Consider the following 24,973-nt stretch of genomic DNA (forward strand, 5'->3'; position numbering starts at 1 on the left):
ACCTAGTAAATAAATTGGTTAGTGTTTTCCTGTGAATCAAATTATGTATTACAAAGATGAGGATTTTTAATTGAGGTAGCATGTTTGATTGTAACTGGTTGACATACTGATGCCAAATAACCTGTCAGTGTTGAGAAGTGTGCTGACCTAAGTTACTTGTTGAAAGAGCAGCTCAGTTGACGTGTACTTTTGCTAGAAGCCAAGCCCTTAGCAAATGTTGATTCCTTTCTTTCTTTCAGCTGTAAAAGCTCTTACCTGAGTTTTCTACTCTTTTCATTTCAGTGAGCTGTCAAAGCTCAGTATTGTGTTTGCAATGTGAGTGTAGGTGCTTGTTTTACTCCTGGTGAAGGTGCCCTTGGCACATTGACATTTCTTTGGTGTGGTCTCACTGCCAGATCTAGAAGGAATTTCCATGGGGAAAATGTGCATTGCTGTTTTACTGAAATGATGGATTGTTATCTGTTGTGTAGGGATGACCTGAGATTAGATTGGACAGTTTCTCTGAAGGTGCTGTACATTACCAGTGTGGTAGTCCTACTACCCAAAACTGCTGTTTATATTTCCCTTTTAAGGTAACTTTCTGGAGGGAATATTAAGATTGTATGGCTCCTCTGAGCCAGGTTTTGGAAGCTGTTTTTCTTTACTGCAAGAAAAGAAGAGTTTATATCCCTCACATGGGACTGAGACCCATGGGGAAGGCAATGCAGAGGACTAGAGACTTGTGTTATTTCCTGTTGTCTTGAGTTGCTATGTGAGAGTTTATTGGTTGGTGTTAATTGAAGACCTGTCAAGGTTTTGGCTTCATTTGTGTGTGGAATTTAATAAACATTGGAGTCTCAAGTGACACAGCAGTCCTTTGCTCCTCAGTGGTCTTTTGCTGGCAATCCTCAGTGGTCTCTTACTGATTTATGTGCAGTGTGTGAAACTCATTGTGTGAAGATTTTTTTGAGGGTGAAAAATTTTTATCACCTCAAAAACTGATTTGGGTTCTATCCAGAAGAAAAACTGAAATAGTCTTGGAGATTTTTGATTGATTGTTTTTATTTTGTTTTGTGTGTGTGTGATTTTGTTGTTTTTTGTTGTTGTGGGTTTTTTGTTTTGTTTTCCTTCTGTTGAAGTTCTGTGAATAAGGACAGCATGGGAATGTACTGTGGTAGGGAGTAGATGCTGGGATTCTTACTGTACTGAGGATAGGGAATTCTGCAGTTGTGTGCCTGTGAATTGAATGGAGCACATCACCAGTGGCTGATGCCTTGTATTGTGATGGCTTTGGTTTGTACACTTTCTAAGTAGTTTGCATAATCTTACTGTAAAGCATAATATATTTACATTAATTGTTTCAGTACTAGACAGATTTGACTTCTCATGGCTTCCCATTCTAAAAGTAGACTTTTAAAAAATATTCTCAATTCCTTTAAATATGGTATAAATGTTACTGGTGAAAGTCTTGGTTTTTAGTTTAGCATAAATCTCCCATCACAACACTTATTTTTAACTAATTAGATAGAAATGAAAATAAATCAAGCTCTACATAGTAAAAGCATGTTTTCCTTGCCAAATTCAAGCTGGCACATTCAGTGTCCAAACAGTTTACATAAAGTAAGCAGGATAAATGTAAATTGGGCAAAGAATTGCTAAAAGGACACTGACTAAATTAGCCCTGGGTTTTTGTATGAATTACATTTGCTTAGTGGGCACTTGACAGTGCCTCTGTTACAAGTAAAGTAAGTGTTTATTATACTTGAACCTCTAGCTGCCTATATTCTTGAACTCTGAAAGTTTTAATGTTTTCCAACTTTAATTGGATACTTCAGATGGGGTTAAATAGTATTTCTTCTTTTTACTAAACATTCATTTCACTATTTTCCTCAAGTAGACACAAGTTTTCAAACAGCTTTGAGGAGAGCTTGCTTGTGTACTGTGTCTTGGGAGGGGATTTCCCTTTTCTCATATGAAAGAAGAGGATGCAAACTATTTTTGATGGCATGCTGCATTTAAAAACTGTGTGGAGAGAAGAAATCTTTTACCTCTGCTTTTGAAATCGAGTGTTGCAAGATCTCATTGATGCAGGTTTTTGGTGCAAATGTATTTGTCTTCTTAATAATGGCATTTGACATAATGGTTTTTAATTATAAACAAAACTATACTCTGAATATAAATTACATAATCTTACTTAAAAGTCCATCAACACTTTCATCAGGCTTAAAATAGTTTTTTTTTTGTTTGCAGTATGAATATCTGTGCATATTTCATTAACCTTTATCTCATGATGTGTTAATGTGTGCTGAGGAGACTTTCAAAATGCTTGAAGTTAACTGCATTCCATTTTCTATTTCTGGTGTTACTTGGCTGCTACTGCTGCTTAGAGGCTGAACTAGAAGTAAGATCATGGCATTTCACTGCCACTGGAGTTAAGGGTACAAAATTATTTAAGTTCTCAGTTGGCCAAGTTCTCAGCTTGCCAAGAAGTTTCTAATAGTTGGAAAATGTGCTGATGGATTCCTCCCTCCTTCCCCCCAGTTAATTGAACTTCTAGAGCTAGAATATATTTCTGAAATGAATTGAGAGCTTGTTATTGGAGCAGATTCAAGTACTATATGGAGAAGTTCTTTTAAGAGAAGAAAAAAAAGAGAAGGCTTGCTTTTACATAAGTAAAAGAAAAGGGCTGATACCTCCTCCTCACACCCCCAAACAAGATCAGAATGGTATTAGATTTTGCCTATCTGTTTTTACTTGCAAATTAATAAAAATGGCAGTATAATTTGTGTTCACATCTCATGGCAATAATGACAGACCTTCTATTTTGAGAAATTTACTCTTTTAGTGCTGGAGACAGTTGACATTTTCCTTACAGTTGTTTCATAAAAGGGAATATTGTTCTCCAATATGCTGGGCAAAGTGTGATCCATGTATCTGTTTTACTCTCGTGTGGGTGATGGTCCTTTGTTAATTCATGAGCTGCTGTCTCTACAGGTTTATAAAGCGTATAATTTCTTCAGTCCAAAGAGTTCCTTTATTTTGCAAGTGTTTTCTATGTAGAGCTTTCAGAAAGTGGTGGTCTGTATCAGTCTTCTAACCCACTGTTATATGAGAAATCAGCTTTTCATGGTGCTTTTTCTGCACTGCAGAAATATAATTTATTACTGTAGAAACCTAGCCTTTTACAGAACATCTTCCAACCATGGAGGAAGATGTCCATCAGTCCTTTTCTTCATTTTTGTAGAGTTTATCTTGTGAACTTAGACTAAAAATAAGAAGTAAATTACCTTTTTCTTGCTTGAGAATCTAGAATCTGTTCAAAAGTGCTAAAAAGGTAGTAAGTTATGACTTCACTGAAGCTTTTGACTTATGTATGATTCATTTCTAGAAAGTAGAAAGAGTAGAAGAGGTAGTCCATTTAATTCACAATTGCTTTCAATAAAGACAGGAAAGGTGGTCATTTAGTTGAACTTCTAAGAAATTAAATTTGCTGGGAGGACTTTGTCCCCTATCATTTGAAGTAGGAGCACTCATATGTACTTTTTTTTCTGTGTGTGCATATACAATCTACAGAGATAAGAAAAAAATATTTGACATTATACGTCTGTGTAGCGAGGGTATTTGTGAGGAATATTGGGCATTAGTTTGCATGAGAAGCAGTTAAAAATTTGCCAGTCTTATCTCTGGCAAAACTGGCCAAACCCTTTGTCAAGCTGGGTGAAGTGTAATCTTGTTTGAAAAACCCAAAAGAAAAAAAAAATTATCCAAAATACTCCAGCATAAGTATGAGGTGCTGTGCTAGGGGAGGGTGAGGAGTTGGGGAATTTTAAATGAGAGGGCAAAGTAAATTACAGAAAAACATAATAAAACTGGATCGTTGTCTGGACTAAAAGACTCACAGTGGAAAGAGATATTACAATTTTTTCTTGTTGAATTTCTTGAAAACAAAGGTATTGCACACCTAATGATAGCAGTGAGTCTTTTTGCTCCCTCATTTCCCTCTCTTGAATTTGTTTTATTCTTCTTCTTCTGAAGTTAACGTTTAGTTTTCATGCAGAAAAACTAGCTTAAAGTTCTGAAATTTTGCTAAATATGGAAACTTTTACTCTCTTATTTCTGTATTCTGGCTTTCTGGAAAAAAACCACAAACAACAACAACAATACTCCCCCCCCCCCCATGTTAGTAGAGTGGCAATAAAAAAATTTATGTCCATTTTACATTACTGGCAGCTAACTAGATTTATTCTTTTAAAACAATAAGAAAGCAGGCAGAGAATATAGCCCTTTTTTTACCTTTATTCAGTATTAACAAAGGAGAAGAGAAGGTGGCTTCTAAAGTTGGATACTTAATGCAAATTCATTCTCTTGCATAAGCTACAGAGCAATAGAACATAACACTGTCATTAAAACTGACTCATAGCATTCAACAGAAGGTGTGTTTCAAGCTTGAAAAGTGTTAAGAGAATTACTGCAGTCTAGTAAATACCTTGCAGTGGGAGAAAGTACTTGAGCTGCATTTTATTGCAAAATGTTGTGCAAATTATTTTGAATGTATTTTGTTTTTTAAAAATATCTTACCATGCAAGCAGAGAGCTAGAGTTATTCTAAACTATAAAGTATTTTGTTCAGTTGAGAAATGGATGCAGATAGACTGTGAAATTCATTTAACATCCGTATTTGAAATTGCAGCACACGATGAATACTTTTACATTATTGGTCTTTTAGCTCTCTTCATTACAGCTGTGGGGGGGATGACTCCTGTATATTAGAAAAATCTCTCTCCAGCAGTAGGTGTTCAGCTCTGTAAATTGGTGTTTTGCTGGGTTGTGTTTGGTTGGGGTTTTTGACTTATTAGTGGAGAGGAACATAAAATGCTTATCTAGCTCCACAAAAAGGTCTAAAAGTTAAACTTGCATTTAAACTGATTTAGTGTGTAGCTTCAACAACAAAGAAAGTGGTATAATCCAAAGGAGATTACAAGAATTATTTCTGACTTTTTGTCTGAGCAAATAGTGTGTCACCCATTCTGTCTGGATTCCAAAGGAAGGTGGAGATTCTTTTAATGCTAGAAAAGCACAAAGAGAACATTAGTGTAAAGAAACAATATGTTGTGGTTAACACTGTGATCTTGCATGTTGCCTGCCTGCTGAGCCTGCTCTGGTTGGATCTGCTGGGTTAGTCCTGGGTTGCTGTGCTGCTGCTCTGTGGGTGCTGCCTGTGGTGGCTGAGGAATGTGCATCCATCCAGTTCCTTGATGACTTGTGTTTTAGCCTGTCAATATATGTGTGTGGTTCTGTACAGTTTACTTGCAAGCAAAAGACAGCTATTGCATCTTTGGTTTAGAGTATTTAACCTCAGCATCTCCTTGGCAGCCTTTGTCAGTAGGTATAACTAACTTTGGGAAATTCTGTTTAACCTTCTGAGACATGCTATGCCCTATATTGTTGCCAGCCCTAATTTTCTTGGTAGTTTTTACTTTTTTTTTTTTTTGAGGAAATAAATGACAGTATTTTTCTGTGTGTAGACTTCTGCATTCATATCTCCCAAGTTACTTTTATTTCCCTGAATATTAAAAGCCTGTTTGTACAAGAAGTAACTGGATATATAGGAAACAAGAAAGTCAGTTATGCAAATATTGACTTTTGGATGCTGCAAGTCTGTATTTTTTTTAAAACTAATATAAATCTCAGATATCATGATGAACTCATTGCTCGTGCCTGAAGCATCTTGTCCTTAGAATTTTTTTTTTCTTTTTTCATTTCAGAACTTCTCCATATGCCAGTCTTTTACTGTCTTCTCCCATGATTCCCTGGAGTAGTTTCCCTTCTCTTCCTCCCTCACCCACCCTTCTTGCCCTTTGCCAGGAGCATTGCCTTCCCTCTTTTTTCCCTTCTCCTCCTCCCACCTTCCACACTCCATAATTAAACTTGGAAGACTCAAGATAGAAAAACACATGCAGGATGAAAATCAGGATTATGAGGGTTTTTTTATTACCTTTCTTCTGGTAGGTCTGCCAACATTATTTACTGTTTAGATGCATCTCCTTCTTCTCAGGACCTGTTTTTCAGGTCCTCTTTTGGGTCACTTACATATCCAGACATGCTTTTGCTGTAATGGGAATCTCTCATGCAAGAAGCTGTCAGCATAGCAGGAGACTCTCTGCTTGGCTTGCCTTTCTCTGTGGGAGAAGGGCCATGAATCTGCCATTTCCTATTGATGTTTAAATATTTTTCCATTGATACCTAAACTTCTAATCTGGATGATTCTTCTGTTTAGATTACAGTGGCTAAGTTGTAAATAATACTCTTTTACCTTTTCTTTTTACCACATCCTGTTCCCAGAAATGAATCAAATTGCCTCCTAGTTTTATTGAAGATTTTTCCTGAGTTTTCTGGTAAGACTTTCACTTACCTTAAGACTCGTACTTTACCACAAAAATGCTGTTCATGCAAAGAACTATTACCATAGCATGGTTTCAAACATTAGATCTTAGTTATTTTATAACACCACCAGAGGCCTTCAACATAACAAAAAGTTCTCTCATCAAAGAGCTTAACATATAATTAAAGACAAGACCTAAGAATGCAACTAACAATTGAAATAAGCAGGAGAGGGAAAGAGAACATTGTCATGATTATGTCTGTACAGTTAGGAATCTGTGGGACCTTGGCTGTCCACTGCCCCCAGTCTCTGTTTGCTCATGTCCTCAGAGCACCATGGAGGGTTTGGGTTGGAAGGGACCTCAGCCATCATCTTGTTCCACCCCTCTCTCCCCAGGCTCTTTTCAATGCTGGACAGCCCCAGCTCTCTCAGCTTGTCTGCAGGAAACCTGCTCCATCCCTCTGACACCTGCAGCCTCCTCCAGTACCAGTACCTGCTCTGGTGTGTTCACATTCCTGCTGTGCTGAGGGCCCCAGAGCCAGGCACAGCACCATGGCTGGGGTCTCCTGGGACAGCCTGGAGTGGCAGAATCTGCTCCTGCTCCTCCTGCTCCTGCTCCTCCTGCTCCTGCTGCCTGGCTGCACTCCTCCTCTGGGTGCCCTCTTGTCCTTCTGTTGTGCCAGCCCAACCACTCAGCTTCATGTCATCTGTAAACTTGCTGAGGTGCACTCTATCTCACTGTGTCCCTGGTAAAAGTATTAAAGTGCACTGGACTCATGAGAGAGCCCCAGGGAGCACCACTGGTCACCAACTTCCAGCTGGAACATGGAGCCATTGACCACAACTCTATGGCTGTATTCAGCCAGCCAATTCCTTATCTGTGTCCTCAGCTGGACAGGAGACAGATAGTATAATGAATATTTATTTTTCTGCTGCTTTTCAATGATATCACCAAATTAAATTTGTTCTTTTGTTTCTCTGCTTTATTTTCCTCTGCTGCAAAGTTGCTTGCGTGTATTGCAAATTGAGTTGGTCACCTTAATATATCTTCCAAAAATGTTGGCAGTAATTTAGCAAACTGAATTTCCCCTACCTGAAGGTGTTCTAGGTGGCTCAGCACAAGGACATCTGTCATCACAGCACAAATCAACACTTTCTCTCTGTACTTTCTCTGCAGTGGATTTGCACTGAACACAAACTTTATTCCAGAGTTTTCAGCTTAATGTTCAGTCCTCCATCAATTCTCTTTGCTACATGGTACATTGCTGCTGCTGCTGCTGTTTCTGTGGTGAGGCATTCCAGAGCACTCTAAGCTTTTATCTTCTGCTTCAAGGAAGCTTATGTTAATAAGTTGTTACATTAATAACAGTTAACAGTTAACAAATAATGTTAATTTAGGGGAATTGTTAGTTGGTTGGGGTTTCTTTTCTCTTCTTCTGGAATGTGAGTCTTTTTTATTGAACTTTGTCTTGATGAAGTCATAACCTCTTAATGCAGTCTGAGCCACTTTGGAGATTAGTCTTCTTGACTTGGGTTTTACTTAATTGATTTATTCACCTGTGTAAATTTAATTTTTTTTTTCCCCAAATAGAAAGCATAGCAAAACTCACCTTGAATTTAAACATGGTTAGCGTTCAGTTTCTCTGATGATAGATATCTTTAAAAAACCCCAACTGTGAATTGTAAAATAAGCACATTGATACACTTCTACTACTAATCATACTCAGTTAAATTCCTAGCTGATAAAATTGAAACAAATGCCTTGTAATAGTTTCATACATTGAAATAGTAGCAATATCTTCAAATTCACATGAAACTTCATTAGGAGATATGTTTCTATAGATTTTAATTTCTTTGGGTTTTTTCAATCAATCTACTTTGATGGAATTAGAGAGTCTTTTTCTAATTAAAAAATAAGTCAAACCTGTACACAATTATTACAAAATACTCCAGCACTCCCCCACAAAACCTTACTGTGCACTATTTGTCCACCACGTGTTTTAATCACTTGTAATGACTTTAATGACAGAAGTCTCTATGATAAATCTCTGAGTTGTTTTTTTAAATGTGCTCCTGCACATATGCTTGTATAGTAATGTAAATCTATTCTTGAAATGACCTGTCTTTGGATATTAGGACTATTAGTTGTTGAGTGGCTCCTTTTTGTCCTTTTTTAAAAAAACTTTTGACAGCGTTTTTTTCAGGGTTAAATTTGTAAAAGGTGGATCAGTATTGTTTAAATAAAATGTTTCTAATTAAATGCATGAAGAAGCAATGATAAATAATTTTTTAGTATAATTAGAATGTAGTTTAGTTCATTTGAATGTATTGTATTTTATTATTAATTTAGTACTACATTTTGGGGGGCTTCCCTCTCATTCTTTTGCTTGTTCTGTGTATTTGGTATGCCCTTTTCAAGGAAGAAGGGATTTCTTTTTTTGTTTTGTGGGGGTTTTTTTCCTATTTGGTTCAGATAGTGAACCAGTAATCTGTATTTAATTATATGCTTGAAGATTAGAAGGAGAGTAGTCATTGCAGTTGTTTTGATCTACATTAGAATGCCCATAGAATTTAGTTTCAGCATTTGTTTGCTATTTATAAATACTTCTTATTCACCTTTACTTTTCTGTACTCTTATGAGAAAGATCCATCTCAGCCAAATACAGTGCAGAGAGGAACATCTGACTTTTTAGAATGTGAATGGGAGTTATTTTTAGAACAATGAAGACAAAACTGGGTTGGGAGGAGGGGGAAACTTTGCCAGTTTAGAAGAATTTCAGTCTCACTAAATCACCAGTATGCTTTGTGTGTGCACGTATGAAAGATTCAGTGGCTGATCCAGTTAGGAACGCATCAGAGGACTTTTCCTGAAGTGGCCAGGCCTTGTGCATCTGTTGTTTTGTCTGCTGCCAGCACAGCAGTGCAGCACTGCAGGGCTCTGCTCTTGAGAGGAGCCTCGCTGTGCCAGGGGATGCTCAGCTACCCTGCTGGGCTCAGGCTTCAGAGCAGACCTTCACTGACTGGCTGCTTCTAATGTGTCCCCTTCAAGAGAATATATTGTACTTTCCTTGGACAGGAACACCCTCTGCCCTCGTGCCATTTTTATTTTTTTTTTTAATACTTATTCCGAAGCATGTACCTTTAAACATTGGAATTGAGCCACAAAGTGAGTCCTGATGTGGAATTGAAAATAGCAGCGTTTTTTGGGTACCTCTAAAGATGAAAAAATATCTGAATTATTTTATTTTGTAGTATTGTATTGAGGATTTAAAGTCCATAGCAGATGGTCAAAAATAATATGGGACTAAATCATAGGCAACATGACAAATGAATATAGGATATCACTAGAGAATAGTGTTCTTTTAAGAGAGGAAGGAAAGGTTAAAATCAAGAACCAGCTTCCAAGAAGACCGCTACAAATACTGTGTCAGATAAAAAATACTAGCTTCTTCCACAGCAAGCTATTTTATTACCAAATTAAACCTTCTATTATCTAAAAAAAAAAAAATCTCCCTCTGCCTAAGAGTATATCAGTAAGCCAAATTTTGCTTTTACTTCAGCTACAAATATTGGGCACTGGCATTGGATAGAAATGAAAGAGTAAAGTGTCATCCACTTTGTGCCAGAAGAAACTGCAAAGAATTTGCATTTCACAGGTCGCTTTTGAGAGTGTTATTCTCTGCACACTGATGATTTTTCTTCAGAGCTGCCACAGGTAGGGTGGAGCCCACCCAGCATGCGCAAAGACCGGCACCAAGTGCGTAAGAAGCTGTCACACCCACAATAGACTTTTACTTGTTAAGGTTCTTACTGGAGAGCAAGACTAAAATGGAAGCAAAATTGTCTTTCCTGTCCTCCTGTTATGACTCATGGGAGCTGCTTTTGTGCTCAGTGCTTTCATAATCAGTCTGCTTATTTGTCAGTATGGTCTTAGGAGCATCCTGCTAAGCACCCACTCTTTTTGGGTTGGCCACAGCTGTTAGGGAGGATCGTGAATCCTGCGTTCTAACTCAGAAGTGAATTTAGTTCATATATCCAGGATGAGCTGAATTTATTTTTGAATCTGTACTTGGATACAAAAGGAAGAGCACTCACAGAACAAGATAAAACAAACCAAATCATTGTTGCTGCCCTGGCCTTCAAGCTCAGTTTTCCTTTACGGATTTAAGCAAGCAGGTATCTTTAATAGCTGGGAACTGATTCACCCTTTTTCTAGTTGTTTACTTGCTGCAGGATGGAAACTTTGTTCAGGTTCTTCCCCCATGCACTCATGGTCCTGTGGCCATGGAGATCTGCTGCCTTTAGGCCAGTTATGTGATGATGCCTTCTCCTGAATATAATAATTCAGATGCATTTGCAGGTTTCAGTGTATCAACAGCTATTAAAAAACCCAAACCCAAAAACCCTAAGCAAGTTCTCCAAAAGCCAGCAGTGGTGAAGTCAGCGTCCAATGTTGATGTTAGCTATGTTAAGAAAACCTTTCTGGAGCTGATTTTTAAAATCTGTGTGCCTGTGAAAGGAACCTTGATGTTTTGCTTTTACATAAGTTGTTCAAGTTTGACAGTTTACTAAATTTTGTATTTATTTTCACCAGCTGTTCTTTTCATTCCTAATTTTTTCTTATGAGCAGAGGAGGATAGATTAAAGCATGAAAAATGGCTTGCTATAATTGTTAGGTTCTTGTTGCTTTTTATCTCTTTAGCTTTTTCTTTTTTCAACTTCCTCATTGTAGATTTCTTCATACTGTGAAATCTTGATGGCTCTTTCTGCAGAATCTTGTCTCATTTAGAAGTTCTACTGTCCCTCTATAAAATGGAAAAATAAAGTGGTAACTTTCTTTCCAAATTAAGGAGAGAGACTGGTCACTAGGAGTATGATTGTATTATTTTTCTCTCCATTCCTTATGTCAGAATGTTACTGCTTGCTTCCTCCTCAGCTTTTCATACTGAATTTTTTCTTCCTGATCAGTAATTCTTCATAACAATCCTGACGCATTCCGCTGGATCAATAAATCCCGAAGAAAAAAATCTCACCCATTTTCTTTACGCTGTCAATTGTATATACTGCTGTAATACTGAATTGGATGCTCTTAACTCTAACTGAGTTTTCCTGGAAAAACTCAAAGAATAGAGCTACATGTATATGGAGGAGGAAAAGTAAAGATACTGAATGATACATCATTGCTACCAGAAGTGGTTAATGATTCTTTCATCCACATACTTTGTTTGACAAAAGACATGCCAGGGTGTGATTTAGTGCATAACCATCAAAGACAGATGGTGTGGTATAAGGTCTTTACATTTATGGACCCCAGTTTGTTAGTGCACAGACAAAAATGTAAACCAGCCTCTAGAAGTTCTTAATTCTCTTGGTGAGTAAACATAATAAATAAATAAACAAATGTTTACTTCATTTTAGAAGAGCAAGAGGGACCTATTATCTGCTGGCAAGCTTGTTTAAAAGTTCACGGATGAGTTTGAAGTCAATTAGAAGTTTTTAGCTAAGTTCAGTTGGATGCAGGTTGTGTTCTTTTTGTCATGATAAATGAAATTAACTGAATACTTGATTTGCAAGACATAGATATACAAATTTAACTGTATTTTTAGAACAGTTTTACTTCTATGCATTTTGTGAGGGGAACATCTGCTTCATAGGTTTCATAATTCTCATTAAGTGTCTCTACTAAAATCTAACTATGTAAAAAGTGCTTCCTCTCTCCACATAGTTATTGAAGATTATGAAATAAAGAATAGAATTTCTACTTATGTTTGAGACTTTGGATTGAGTGGTTGAGTCTGATGATTTTGGGTGATGCACTAGAATTCTTAATGGTCCTGAAGGGGAAAGGAGTTGTGGAAAAGTGAGAGTTTTTCTTCACTGCTTTAATTTCAATTCAAATGATGAGGTACCATAATGCTGTAGTATTCTGTATGCTCATTTAAAAAATGTCTGTATGCTTTCTGGGATTTGTATATCATCTTTACATGCTATTGCAAACCAGCTACTATTATATTAAAGTCTCACACAGTTACACTTCTGGTTTAAATAAAACTAGTTTTTTCTTGTTCATCTCATGACATTTCATTTTGCTGAGTTGGCTCTGTGTTTTGTAGATCATCATGGTATTGCTGAGAGCATCTCAGAGATATGTTGGTTTAATTAATAAATTGTTGATGGGCTATGAATCTGCTGCCTTAGAAAGGGATGTTAGGCAAATGACTGCTATTTCCCTACTGTGAGCCCTTGAGCCTTATTTCCACTTCTGCAAGGGTTATTGTAGCCAACAAGCAACTTAGGAAAACAGACCAGTGTGACACTCAGTGCAAAGAATTAAACTGTGGCAGCTATTAGGTTTTCCTTGCTATTAGCTAAGGCTTTCCTTGTTATTTCCAGTGTTCAGCTTGAAAGAATCCAGCCTCACTAAGTTGCAGAATGAAGTACTTCTTGCAATGGCTAACTTTCTTGAAATTACTTTTTTGTTTTAGACTTCTAGGTGTTTTTTCTTGTTTATGTTATTACAGTTACTCATTCTAGCATTCATAAGACTCTGTGTTGTTCATGGAGTTTTGAGTTCATGTTACCAGATTCCCTGTAAGAATCAGTGATTTTTAAAACAATCTTAACAAGGTCAGTGCTTTTCAAAAAGCAGAAGAATCCCAAATAGTGGGTACTGCCACTGAACAAATATTTTTAATGTTAGCTTGATTTTAATCTTTCAGCAGCTTTTGTAGGCAAAGATCTCAAAGAAGCATATAAATTTTGTCTAGCTAATCTGACTTCACTCATATTTGAATTATGGCCCAGTTTGAGGCAAAAGATTTGGGGCAAGAAGTGTTTGGGTATGAATCCATACTACTGCTGTGTGCCACTGGCCATCTTTCACTAGCTTTCCTTTTCATTTCAAGATTGAGTTCTCAGAAAGTGCCCTAAGCCAAATTGGGCAGAAAGCTGCCTGGAGCTAGTGTAAAAGAGATGGGTCACTCCAGTACAGTTTTGTTTTGGGAGTCCCCCTGTGTTACCAGTGATGTCAGTCAGTCATGATGCACTTTGGGAAGTTGGTTTATGTGTTTCTTTGGGCCAGTTGAAGTGTGTCACTAATGGTGAGTGAACATCAATAAGTGAGTTGACAAAGTTTTACCTTTAAGAAATTATGTGCAGATGCTTCTCTAGGTGCCATGAATCCAGGGGTGGCAGGGGGTCAGCTTTCTGTGGCTCTTCTAATGAAATGAAAAGGGAAGATGATACATCATTGGAGGGGAGAAGATGTATAGTATTGAATTTCTTACAATCATAGAATGTTAAGAGTTGGAAGTGACCTTAAAGATCATCATCTCCCAACCCTCCCAGCCATGTGCAGGAACCCCTCCCACGAGACAGGATGCTCAAAGCCTTATCCAGCCTGGTCTTTAATGCTGCTGGGGTTGGGGATCCACAACCTCCCTAGCTGGGGGAATTCAGAAGGAAAGATTCGCTGCTTGGAAGTCTAAGCTTTATTCCCAAAGCTAGAATTCATTCTAGCATTCATCCATTTGCAGAACTGGAAACAAAAAATAAATATAGTGGATCACAAGCTGGCCTATATAGCTTCTAGTAGTTTGTGAAAAATTTAGAAATTATGAATGAGGGACAAAGGAAACTGCGTCTAAATTTCTTCTTGTGTTTTTGGTACATTATCTCATAAGTTTCTTCACTGTTTCATCATAAATCTAGGAAGTGCTGTGTACACTGTAAGGCAGAATGAGAGTGTACAGTGATAACATTAGCAGATAAGTAATCAATTTATCACAAACTAATTTCAGGAAGGACTTGTCAGTGACTAATGTTGAGAACTGAAGTAACAGATTTGGTGACGTTAGTGAATAGTGCTAACAGCAAACAACAATAAGTGTTTTCTGACTTTTCCTTTCTGGCAAGTAATTTTACTGTTCTGAATGTGGCTGACCAGCTTATTTGTGTCTTGCTCCTGTGATGGTGGCACTAAAGGCTATTTCAGGGTCTCTGTAGCAGTATTTCTGTCACACAGCTGCACCCTGTGCCTGGCACCAGCCTGTTCCAGTGGAAAGCTGAAGCAGCTCAGTGCAGCCTCTGTTCTCATGTTGATGGTGCAACTGAACAGATGCTCCTGTTTTTCCAGGACCTATTTTTTTTTTTCAGTTTGTTACTGTAACCAGAAAGTCTGGACAAACAGCAAAAAGGCTTTTGTGAGAAGGAGATGCCAAATGAAATAGGAGGAGAACATATGGGAGGGAAAGGAAAAGAGTATTTCGTACAATTCTCAAGTAAAGAAAAAATGGATTAATTAAATCAGTAAATTAAACCACTGAAATAATTAATAAAGGACTGGGCAGCTTTTTCAAAAAGAAACAAAAGCGAGCCAGAAAACCCTAACTATCCCTTTAATTTGGAACTCACAGCTTTATTTTCAAATTACTGTGGTTGATTAACTCTGGAGTTGCTTCTAAAATAACAATCCCTCCCCATATGATCTGCCTGTGTCTTGCTGAAGCAAATGTCATTGTGATTCCCCTCCACCCTTGGGTTGTCCTTTTGTTGTGTGTGACCTGGTCAGCACTGGGCTTTTGGCCAGCACCCCTGGTTTATAGTGAGATCCCATTTATGGGAGCTGAACCCAGAATTACTGGGTCACACTCGCCCATTACACATAACTTAATTAAATGTATTCACTTCCCTCCTGCCATCTTGTTCTTCATGAGTAGTTCTGGCCTTGAATCACCGAATTGTAAAGATGACATATTTCCAATTCATGCTGTAACCATTTCAGGGCTTTTCCTTCCCCGTTTTTGAATGTAGGATATATGTTTTTAATATTAGGGGAGCAAATGCAGTCTAAATTAGTAAAACCAAAATTTGATGGGTATGTTTATCAAACTTCTAATAGGATGGCAGAAGGTAGTGAGCCTAAAACAGGCCAAAAAATTTTGTTCTTTTCCCCGTGTAAGGGTGCTTAATTTGAAAAATTACTGATAATGGAAATAATTTTTAAATCTCATTCCTAGTCAATCTGGCAAATTAATTTCCTTTAATTTTTTTAAATAATTACAGAAAATAGTAATAGAAAACTATTTTCTCCTGTAGAATGTTCTTTCTGCCATATCCTTTTCATCATTACAGTGGACAAATAAGAAATTAAGTTAACAAAATTTTTTTTTATGATTCGCTGTCAGCATATACCAAGCAGACCATAAATAATTACAGGCCTATTTTTGCTTACTGAGGTAGTTCCTGTCAACATTTTTGTTTGCTTCTGTTCTGTAGAAAATTGCTTTATGCCAATTAGTTATTGTTCTAAAAGACATCCCATGTATAGGATTACAAGGCCAGCTGTTGTGTCAGATGTATGGTCTAAATAGTTTCTGTCCATTATACCTGCTGCTGAGCTCTTCTCATCATAAAATGTGGAAGTAAATTAATTGTCTGTTAAAATTGTTAGACTGTATGGGTGTGATGTCTATATACCATTGCTTTCTCTTGCTGAAATGAATCAAAGTACTAATTATGCTCTTTTCTGTTCTTTCCTCAGGAAGCTATTGATTGCCTAGAAATTAAAAGAGGGTGTGAGAAGTCTGATCAAGGTGGAAGTTTATTTTCCAAGAGCCTTTTCCCAACAGGCTTTTGCAGAATCTTCAGACAGCCCCATTTGTGCCATGTTTTGTGGCTCTCACCGTAAGAGGAATTTGTCTTGATGAAGATTCCTAACATTGGTAATGTGATGAATAAATTTGAGATCCTTGGGGTTGTAGGTGAAGGTAAGTAGTATCTTAATAAAAGATTAATTAGAATTTTATACATGATAAGTTACCAACTGCAAAACTTTTCTTATGTGTGTTTGTTTTCTGTAGCTTCTGTTAATTTCCTTGTCAGATGGATGAAGAAGTTTGGAAGCTGAAAGGAAGGGAAAAGAAATAGAACTGTTTTGTCAGGGGTTGCATTTTTGTGTTTGTTTTTTGTTTTGTTTGTTTATTTGTTTTCTTTTTAAAGTTTAATACATTGATTTCTCATTAGTGGTACTAGGGAGATGCAAGTTGAACTTACCTGCAAGCATATTTTTAAAAAACTAATTTCAATGTTTTAAAATCCATTTACTTTTGAGCAATTTGCATGAAATAGTTTCAGTGTACAGAGATGTAGTTCCTGTATATGCAAGTTCTGCTTAATAATACTGGGATCAATGTTACTTCTGTAGTTAGGAGGTTGCTGAGTGCTGTTTTTATCTTGCCACTTTAAATTTTTTTCTGCTTTGAGATGGCTTATCTCTTCTTCTTTGTTTCAGGAGCCTATGGCGTTGTACTTAAATGCAGACACAAGGTAAGTGAATTGCTTTGAAGTCAGAGAGAAATGGTGTTTGAGTGAAGCAGTGACTTTTGATGAGAACTAATATGTTAATATATATTAGACATGGCATCTGAGTTGGACTTTTTCTTGCAGTAAGTTTCTTAGTAGCAATCTTAATTGGAAGTTTTGGTGGAAATGGCTATATCTAGTACCAAATCTCAATTTTTTGTGTTTAATATTTGTCTGAAATATTTTATTAATGTTTTATTAATTTGAACTAAGAGAACTTCTAAGAAAAGAGACGAAAAATACTTTGAGACACAGTTTATGTTAATCAGTCTTAATTAAAATGTGAAACTATTTGCCAAATACTGCTGTAGAAGCAGTTAGCTGTCTTGGATGTGGCAAGGGAGAGAAAGGGGAGCCCATGAGAGATTTTGACATTTTCAGGATGATCAAATGACAATAAGAAAGCAGTAACTTTTTTTTGGTTGTTGATTTTAATTTAGAAAAGGAAGAAATTAAAAAGCAAAGCAAAAACACTGTTTGATACAAAAATCAAGTGTGGCACCCTGTCTATGCTATTTTAACTAGTGTGGAAGTTGGATGTATCTGAACTTGATGCTCATCAAGATGGAACTGACACAAACTACTTTGCTGTCTTTTCATTTAACAAAACAATTTCTCTGAATAAAAACATTTCAGAATCATAGAATTGTAGTGATCCAAGAATATATAAACATCTTTTTATGTCGTTCATACCTTTTTTATAGAAAAAATTAGGACAGTGCAGAGGGTTTGTGTTCCTATGGTGGCTTTTAGCATGGACACAGAGGGACTTTTGCACACACTCTTTGGTTCTATCTTCTGCATCTTACACTGTTGTGCTGACTTTAAAAAGGTAAAAAAGAATTTGCAATTTAAGATCCTATCTCAGGGTGAAGCCTTGTTGGACTTGGGAATGTATAACAGTCAATAGAGTGAATGACTTAGGTAAATTGGGTCTTTTTAGATAATTATGGTGTGAAAATTCAGTGCAAGTAGTTTGACAAGACCAGAGTGGTAATGATACAGTTTGTACTAGGCAGCTCTATTCTTTGTGGAAAGTAACCTCACTCAGACTAGAGAAGCTTCCAGGATTCCCTGCATTGCTGAGTGAAATTTAAGCTGTGCATGTCTATTCATGCTCATGCAAAAGAGTTTAGTACTCTAAAAGTGTGATATATTGGCTGGGTAATCTGTTGTCCAGGTTCCTATGGGAATACCTTGCAGCACACCAGATGATTAGAAAGGAAAGATTTTTCTTTACCAGAAAGTGTTCCAACAGCCTGTGTAAGACTGCTGCCTTCCTTGTGAGCATTAAATTTTTTGGTAGTTACACCATTTTTTTTCTACAGCTTCATCTTAGTGGAAACAACTGTGCTAAAGGTTTAAAAAAAAGTGGTGTTTCTTTAAGCTTCTAGCAGGAATGTTTACTAAGACCTAAGGTTTCTAGCTTTTGGAGATGTAAAGAAAAGGTGAGGTATGTTGCTGTGTTCATCTAACTGATTTATGATTCTCACTTAAAACAACCTGCACTGAACCTCTGAGAGCAGATGAGTTTAGGAGCTATCTATTTTATGGAGAAAGAAAAAAGAGTAACAGTCTAAAAGTTAAATGTTGGCCTTTCCTACTTGTATAGGAAAACAAAGATTAAATACACTTTCATACAGTCTTAACAGACTTATCTGGAAATGCAAAGATGGATGGTTGGAGGTTTTGGGGCTTTTTTTTCTTTTGTTTGTTTGTTTTTACTGTTTGGCTCCGGGTGGGCATACTTTTGAATGTAGAAGTATTTATATTAATGTTTATAAATGGTGGTAATATGCCAGGATCAAATTCCCAGCTATTTTAAATCAATATATCTCCACTGTATTTTTGAGAGGGTAAATTTTGTGTGAAATGAGGAGCCAGCCCTAATTACAACAATTTTCCAACATATAATCCATTTCAGTAAATATGTGGCTTTTTATCTGAGTGCATTTCATTGGCATGTGTATATAGATTTAAGTAGGAGAGAATGGAATAAGGAACAAATACCATGTCATTATTATATGTGGTTTTTCCTTTGCTAAGAGAACATTACCAGAAAAGCTAAAGTAGCTCCTCTAGAATGACTGTGTTTACATTATTATACAGCTTGTTTTTATCTCAAATCCTTCATTGCTAATTGTGGTTTGTGCATAAAGATTACTTGTTTATCTGAGGGTGTTTTTCTGATGCTAAGCTAATACAAATAATGTTGAAAAAAAGCAGAGATGATGTTCTGAAATGGTTTTCTTATTTTTTCATTTAGTCAGAGACTGTTTCCTAGGGAAATGCACTGAATTGCATTGTGCTTGAAAATACTGGAAATGCATTTGATAGTTATAAACTATTAGAAAAGGCTGTCTTGGCTTATTTGGATTTGGCTGTTTTCTGAAAAGAAAAGCCACTTGAACAGTTCAGCAGTGTCAGAGATCATGGTTGAAGAAAAGAATCTTTGCTAATGTTTAAGACTTGTCAAATGTTTGCCCTTTAAATAAAACCAGTATCCCTTTTGCTTTACAAAAGGGTCTTGCTGCTTCATGCAGAGTTCTTGGGCAATAATATGATAGGGAAGATGCTGTGTTAAAGCCATAGGTCTCCAAAGATGGGCACAAGGAGAAAGAAGCTTAAAGAAAAAAATTGAGCCAAAGTCAATTTGAAAAGGAAATGTGAGATAATTAACTGTGTTTATAGGAGGAACACTGACAAGTGCAGCAGCAAGTAGTTTGTAGAAATGAGGTGAGTACATCTTTAGATGCCTGAGATCAATGGAGGTGATGATGTTGCTGGAACCGGGGTTGTTGTTTCTTAGGATGAGGCAGAGCTCACCACACAGCCAGGCTGGAGAGGAGGATGGGTTCACAGAGTAGGCAGAGAAACCATGAGAAACATTTGGACAATGCTCTCAGGCAAATGCTCTGATTCTTGGGATGTCATGTGCAGAGCTACGTGTTGGACTTGGGTGATTCTTGTGGGTCCCTTCCAACTCAGGACATTCTATGATTCCATGCCTATATATATATATTTATTTATATGAATAAATTAATGGTTAGCCAGGTATGCAGGAAGGTGTGTGGTAATGCAGTTCTCTAAAAGCATAGTTGAAATGGATGAAATTTCCTTGACTTCTCCTTCTCTTGCAGTGTGCTGTGTGTTATTAAAGGCCTTGAGCCAGAGGGAATAGAATTTAATGATTTGGAAATTTGGTGCCAGTTGTTCTTGTATGTCCAACATCTCCTGCCTAATGAGATGCTTTTTTGGCCTTTTGTTTTAGAAATGTGTCTGGTTTTGATGGTTATTAATAGTATGAAGCATGTTTAGACCTTTTTCTTTCAGATAAATGCCACACAATTCCCATATTAAAAACAAAAAGAAATGTTAGAATTATTTGACACTTCAGTGCATTGAAGAATAATAACAAATAACCTCTGGAATAGGTTTAATACTTCCAGGCAATGTCTTCTTAGCCTAATATTTAATTTTATCTTGTTTGAGGCTTCTGTATTGCTCCTACATTGTGTTCTGATAAGTTCTTTTTCTGCCCCAGAATACATGAAAGAAATATTTACCCCTTAAAGAAAGGGACATTTTACTCATTAGAAAATATTATGATTATGCACAAATAGCAGAATCTTTAATTTTTTTTATCTCAGCCTTTTTCATGTCTTTTATTACTAGAACTTCTACAGGGTCATGACTTTCTTGGTTTTCCCTTTGAAACCACTTTTTTTTGTTTGATTTTTTTTTTTTTTTTGGTTGCTTATTTTGTGCTTGTTTGTTTCTAGAGATAACTCACTTCTTCACACCTCATACTATTTGTTTGTTTGAGCAGAGTCAGGAATTCCCCTTTTACCAGTGCTGGGCAACTTGAGAAATTTTTCCCATTTCCTGTGCTTTGAGGAAGTAATTCTTGTAGAATAACCAGTCCTCGTAAACTCCTTTGCCCTTCAGGGCTGTCTCTAAGCAGATCCTAGAACAAGGTGAAATCTGTTCTTTTGAAACTCCAGGGTTGTATTTCTATTGTCCCTCTCTGTTAATTCTTTCAGAATGTCACGGTGGAGATGCTGGTCTGTTTTAATAACCATAAGAAGGGCATGCAGGATCTATCAATTGTAATATAAAGTGCTGCTTCTTTATTGAGTATCAACTTCACTATAATAAAGTAAAAGTGGAACAGGTGATCTTACATCCCTTTAGATTGTGGAATCTGCAGTTGTGCAGCATTAGAATGGCCTCTCATCAGAGTGCAGCATACTGTGCAGACCAGTCTGTAAGAAGATTTTTTTCACTATTTTCCTTTTTCAAACTATTGCAGGATTCTTTTAAAAGAAAACTCCTAATCACTTCTATTGTGAAACAGAAAGATGTTCTTGCTACATCCCTAGATAAGGGCAAGGCCATGCATGTTATGTAGCTTCAGATGCTGATACAATGGTACAGAGGAGATGCTGCTCCTCTGGTACAATGACCTGGCTGAGTTTGTCCTGCAGTCCAGGCAGCTGAGCCTGGGCCACCTCAGGTGAACTGATGTGCATCACTAATTCCTCCATGTACATTCCTCCTTCTATAAGGCAGAAAAAGGCACAAATTCCTCTGAGGTTGTCATCAGCCTTCACATTCCTGTTGGCTTGTTAATCAGTGTCAAGCAATTGCCAATTGCCTTCTCTGTTTTTCAAAAATCTGATTGTCTCCATCACACTGTATTACCCTTGCAACAAATGTTGGGGTGCTCTAAGTCCTGTGTGAAAACTGGACTTTGTTGGAAGGCTTCCCTTAAAAAGGCTTTATCTGTTTTGCTCTCTTCATAAGGTGCTTTGAAGCAGGTGTTCCCCCTAATATAAGCTGTGTTGTTCTCCTAATCCTCATGCAAAAACTTTTGACTTTTGTCTTGAAAGTGAATTTCAAGCTAGCTATATGCTAGTTATTTGAAAACAAATGTATGTGCATTCAGGGACCTCTCTCCTGTGCAAGGACCTCCTCACCTTCTTAGGATATTTAGCAGAAGATGAGCTGTGTCTGTTGTGGCAGAGCTCTGGTCACACAAACTATTCCACTACATTTTCTGTAACCCTGAAGAGTGATTTCATCCTCCAAGATGACAGTTCAGATAATTCATATTTCTAGAACTGTGCACTGATTGATAGTTCCTCCTGGCCTTTTCTCAGCAAAGTGCAGGCACCAGGAACCCAGTCATGCTGCAAATGAGCAAATGAGAACTTCAAACTCATAGAAAATTTGGGTTTTCTCTAATGTTGTCATAAAAAGCAGAGTTCTGAAGATCCCTGGTGGATGTTAGAATCCCTTTTTCAATGCTTGTGTCTGCTGGTATTATTAACACCTTTGCACTTTAAATCTGCTAACCATTTTGATGTTGTTGAGTTCCTCTGTAGTGTTGAAATAAAAAGGTCAGTGTACTTGTTTGTAAAAGCTGCAGGTTTTTTCAGTGTATTGTATTTTTTCACGTACTTAAGATTTGGCTCTCAAGGTTCCTTAGCTCCCCAGCATGTGTTAAGTCAAGTACTTAGATTGAAGAATACAGTCATTGCAGTTTAACTTTTGGTGTTATCTTTTGTACTGAAATGGGAATAGCTCTTTTTTGTTTTACTTTAGATTGTGACTGATTTGACAGTAATTCCTTTTTGGTTAATTGAGAAATTAAATGATGAGTAAATGAAAAATCTCAAAATGAGATTAGATTGCAGCCTGTGTTTTTTCCCCCTTGTCCTCAAATTTTTTGCTAGTTTTTTTAAAAATGTAATTTAAAGCAATATGCTAATTTTCTAAATTGATCAAATTTGGTTTGGATTTGTGGCAAGATTTTTGGTTTTGATTGTTGCCAGGGTAAAATCTCTGTGCAACATACTGTTTTCTTTCAGTATGGCAGCTTATCTGTTGAAGATTATTCCATTAATGCTGTTGTTCTTGAAGCGTCATATCACTGGTGATTTTTTGTGACAGAACTTGTGTGAACACATACAATGAGTATGAGACTTTTTGGACCTTCTGCATAAATAGTTTGCCAGTAGTAAATGTTTGTAGTAGTCAAAGTTGGGATCTGTCCTAAGTATTATGTGAGGAAAATAGAGCTACTAGGCAAGTGGTAGTGTTGAAAGTTATAGTAACTCTTTAATAACCACTTGCTTCAACTTCACTGTGGGGCAGTGAATAACCTTTTGAGTTCCTTAGAGAATTCTGGTGTGAAATGTTAAATGTAGAGTATTTATTTCGTGGACTTCCAAACTCTACTTCCATGGTATTTCCTTGAGTGCAGCAGTGAGAGGCAAGCTTGATTAGTGGTGATTCTTCAGGTATTGCTTTCTGTACATGTAAGAGATGTACAATGAACATCTACAACTGCTTCCTATGCAGGGTAGATGTGAATGTGGGATTGATAATTCATAAAGCTTTCATTTTTCATTGATGCATTGTGACATTTGTCTTAACCTGAACCTGAGTCTCTTCCATAGTCCTCTCACTCCCCTGTGGCAGAGGGAAACAGACAATCAGATAGCATTATATTAATGTGTATTAAATATGATTGATGTCAATAAAGTGCTGATTTGCATTCAACTAAGTGAATATTCCTGTGTGTACTGTTAGTGCTTCAAAGATCAGATACTTGTGCAGAATGGAGCATAGAAACTGAACTTGTTGAGCTCCTGCAGCTTGAGCAGATCACCACTAATTCAGTCTCCCCTCTCACCCCCAAAGTGGGCTATAATATTCTCCATATCACAATACTGCTGCCTTTTATTTCTTTTCCTCAAAATCTTATTTCCAAGTCTCTCTCGTTCTTCAATTACTTTTAAAGAGTTTTTTCATAATACGTTTCTTTATAAAAACCATTAAAGCACTAATTTTGAGTTAACTGTCAGATTCTAAAATTACTTATCCACAGTACTGGAAAAAAATTAGATCTCTGGTGCTTTCCTAATTTCCTCAAAGTCTGAGTCCTGGGATTAACTGTTGGGTTCACTCTTGTAAAGCTATGTAGGATGAGGGGATGAGGTAAAGTAGTCCCGGATCTTTTTTCATTGTTTTTATTGTTTTCTGTCTGTTATTTCTGCTATATGTTGCTAAGATATGCTGTGCTTCAAGGTTTTATTTTATTTGATCTTGTATAAGCCTTTGCTATCATTATCAGTCACATACAATGATTTCTTTAAAAGGGCCTGGCCAGAGTTCAACAAATTGGCCATGAATGCATTTTTAAATGCATTAAGTTACCAGAGAGAGGGAATGGTAAGGGAGATTTAGTTGAATATCAGGAAAAGGTTCTTCACCCAGAGGGTGGGTGGGCACTGGAACAGGCTCTCCAGGGAGGTGGTCACAGCACCAAGCCTGACAGAGCTGCAGAGGTATTTGGACAATGCTCTCAGGAACATGGTGTGTGATTCCTGGGGTGTCCTGTGCATGGCCAGGAGTTGGATTTGAGGATCCTTGTGGGTCCTTTCCAGCTAAGGCTATTCTATGATTTTATGAAAGTTAATGTTTTTTTGTTAATAACATAAGTCACTTTGTAGCCATGTTAATGGAATGATACTGCTTTAATGTCTGCAATTGTAGTGTGTTGTTTCCCTTTGAGTCTCTTCTGACAATCCAGACTAGTGTTTGAAAGATAGAGTACTCCATTCCCTTACCTCCTCCTTTGTGCTTGTCATGTTATGAGCCCTGCTCAGATATGGATGGTATTCAGTATGAAAAATTCTCATTCCATCCCTCCTTTGCTCCTGACAGCTAATATTTAGGAATGGAAGGTGCAGGGCAAAGATAAGAGACTGCCTTCAGAGTGGAGAAATTAACTTGCTGTGGAAGGGGATACTAAGAAATTTTTTTTTCAGATGTGTTCAGTTTAAAGCAGTAAAGTATGAGGGTGTTTGCTCTCAGTACCACCAATTAGGATGGTTCAGGTTGGCTTGTCCATTACAGCATTTCATGCAGTACAAAGCTGGGGTGCAGAGGCACCTGATGTTGCAGAAGATCTTCAAAACAAGAAGGGTGAAGGGATTACCCTTGTCCTTCAGTAAGGCAGGTAGCTGAAAGAAGCACAGAAGCCCGAGTTAAAAATAACAAGAGTGATTCATCTTGCTTTGGAAGGATATGTAAAATGTATTACTGATGGTTTTCAATTTAAATTAAGTCAAAGATAAGCAATTTGTTGCAGTCACAGTATTTCAGATCAGTATTTCTTTTAGTCAGACAGTTTCTTCCAGTTGGTCACACTAATGGCTCTGGATAAGTCAGACATATTTTG

At 37.1% G+C, this 24,973-nt stretch overlaps 1 protein-coding gene across 4 annotated transcripts in view; it reads left to right on the forward strand.

Moving 5' to 3' along the window:
- CDKL5 (cyclin dependent kinase like 5) overlaps positions 1-24,973 on the forward strand; it is a 120,357-nt gene that overhangs the window by 30,584 nt on the left and 64,800 nt on the right. For all 4 annotated transcript variants that reach the window (XM_079315298.1, XM_079315299.1, XM_079315297.1 and 1 more), the window contains 2 exons: positions 15,902-16,127; positions 16,652-16,686. In XM_079315298.1, coding sequence (XP_079171424.1) covers positions 16,064-16,127; positions 16,652-16,686 — 99 coding nt within the window. In that variant the 5' untranslated portion in view covers positions 15,902-16,063. The remainder of the gene's footprint in view (positions 1-15,901; positions 16,128-16,651; positions 16,687-24,973) is intronic.

Source organism: Erithacus rubecula, assembly GCF_903797595.1.
Source record: "Erithacus rubecula genome assembly, chromosome: 1".
NCBI lineage: Eukaryota > Metazoa > Chordata > Aves > Passeriformes > Muscicapidae > Erithacus > Erithacus rubecula.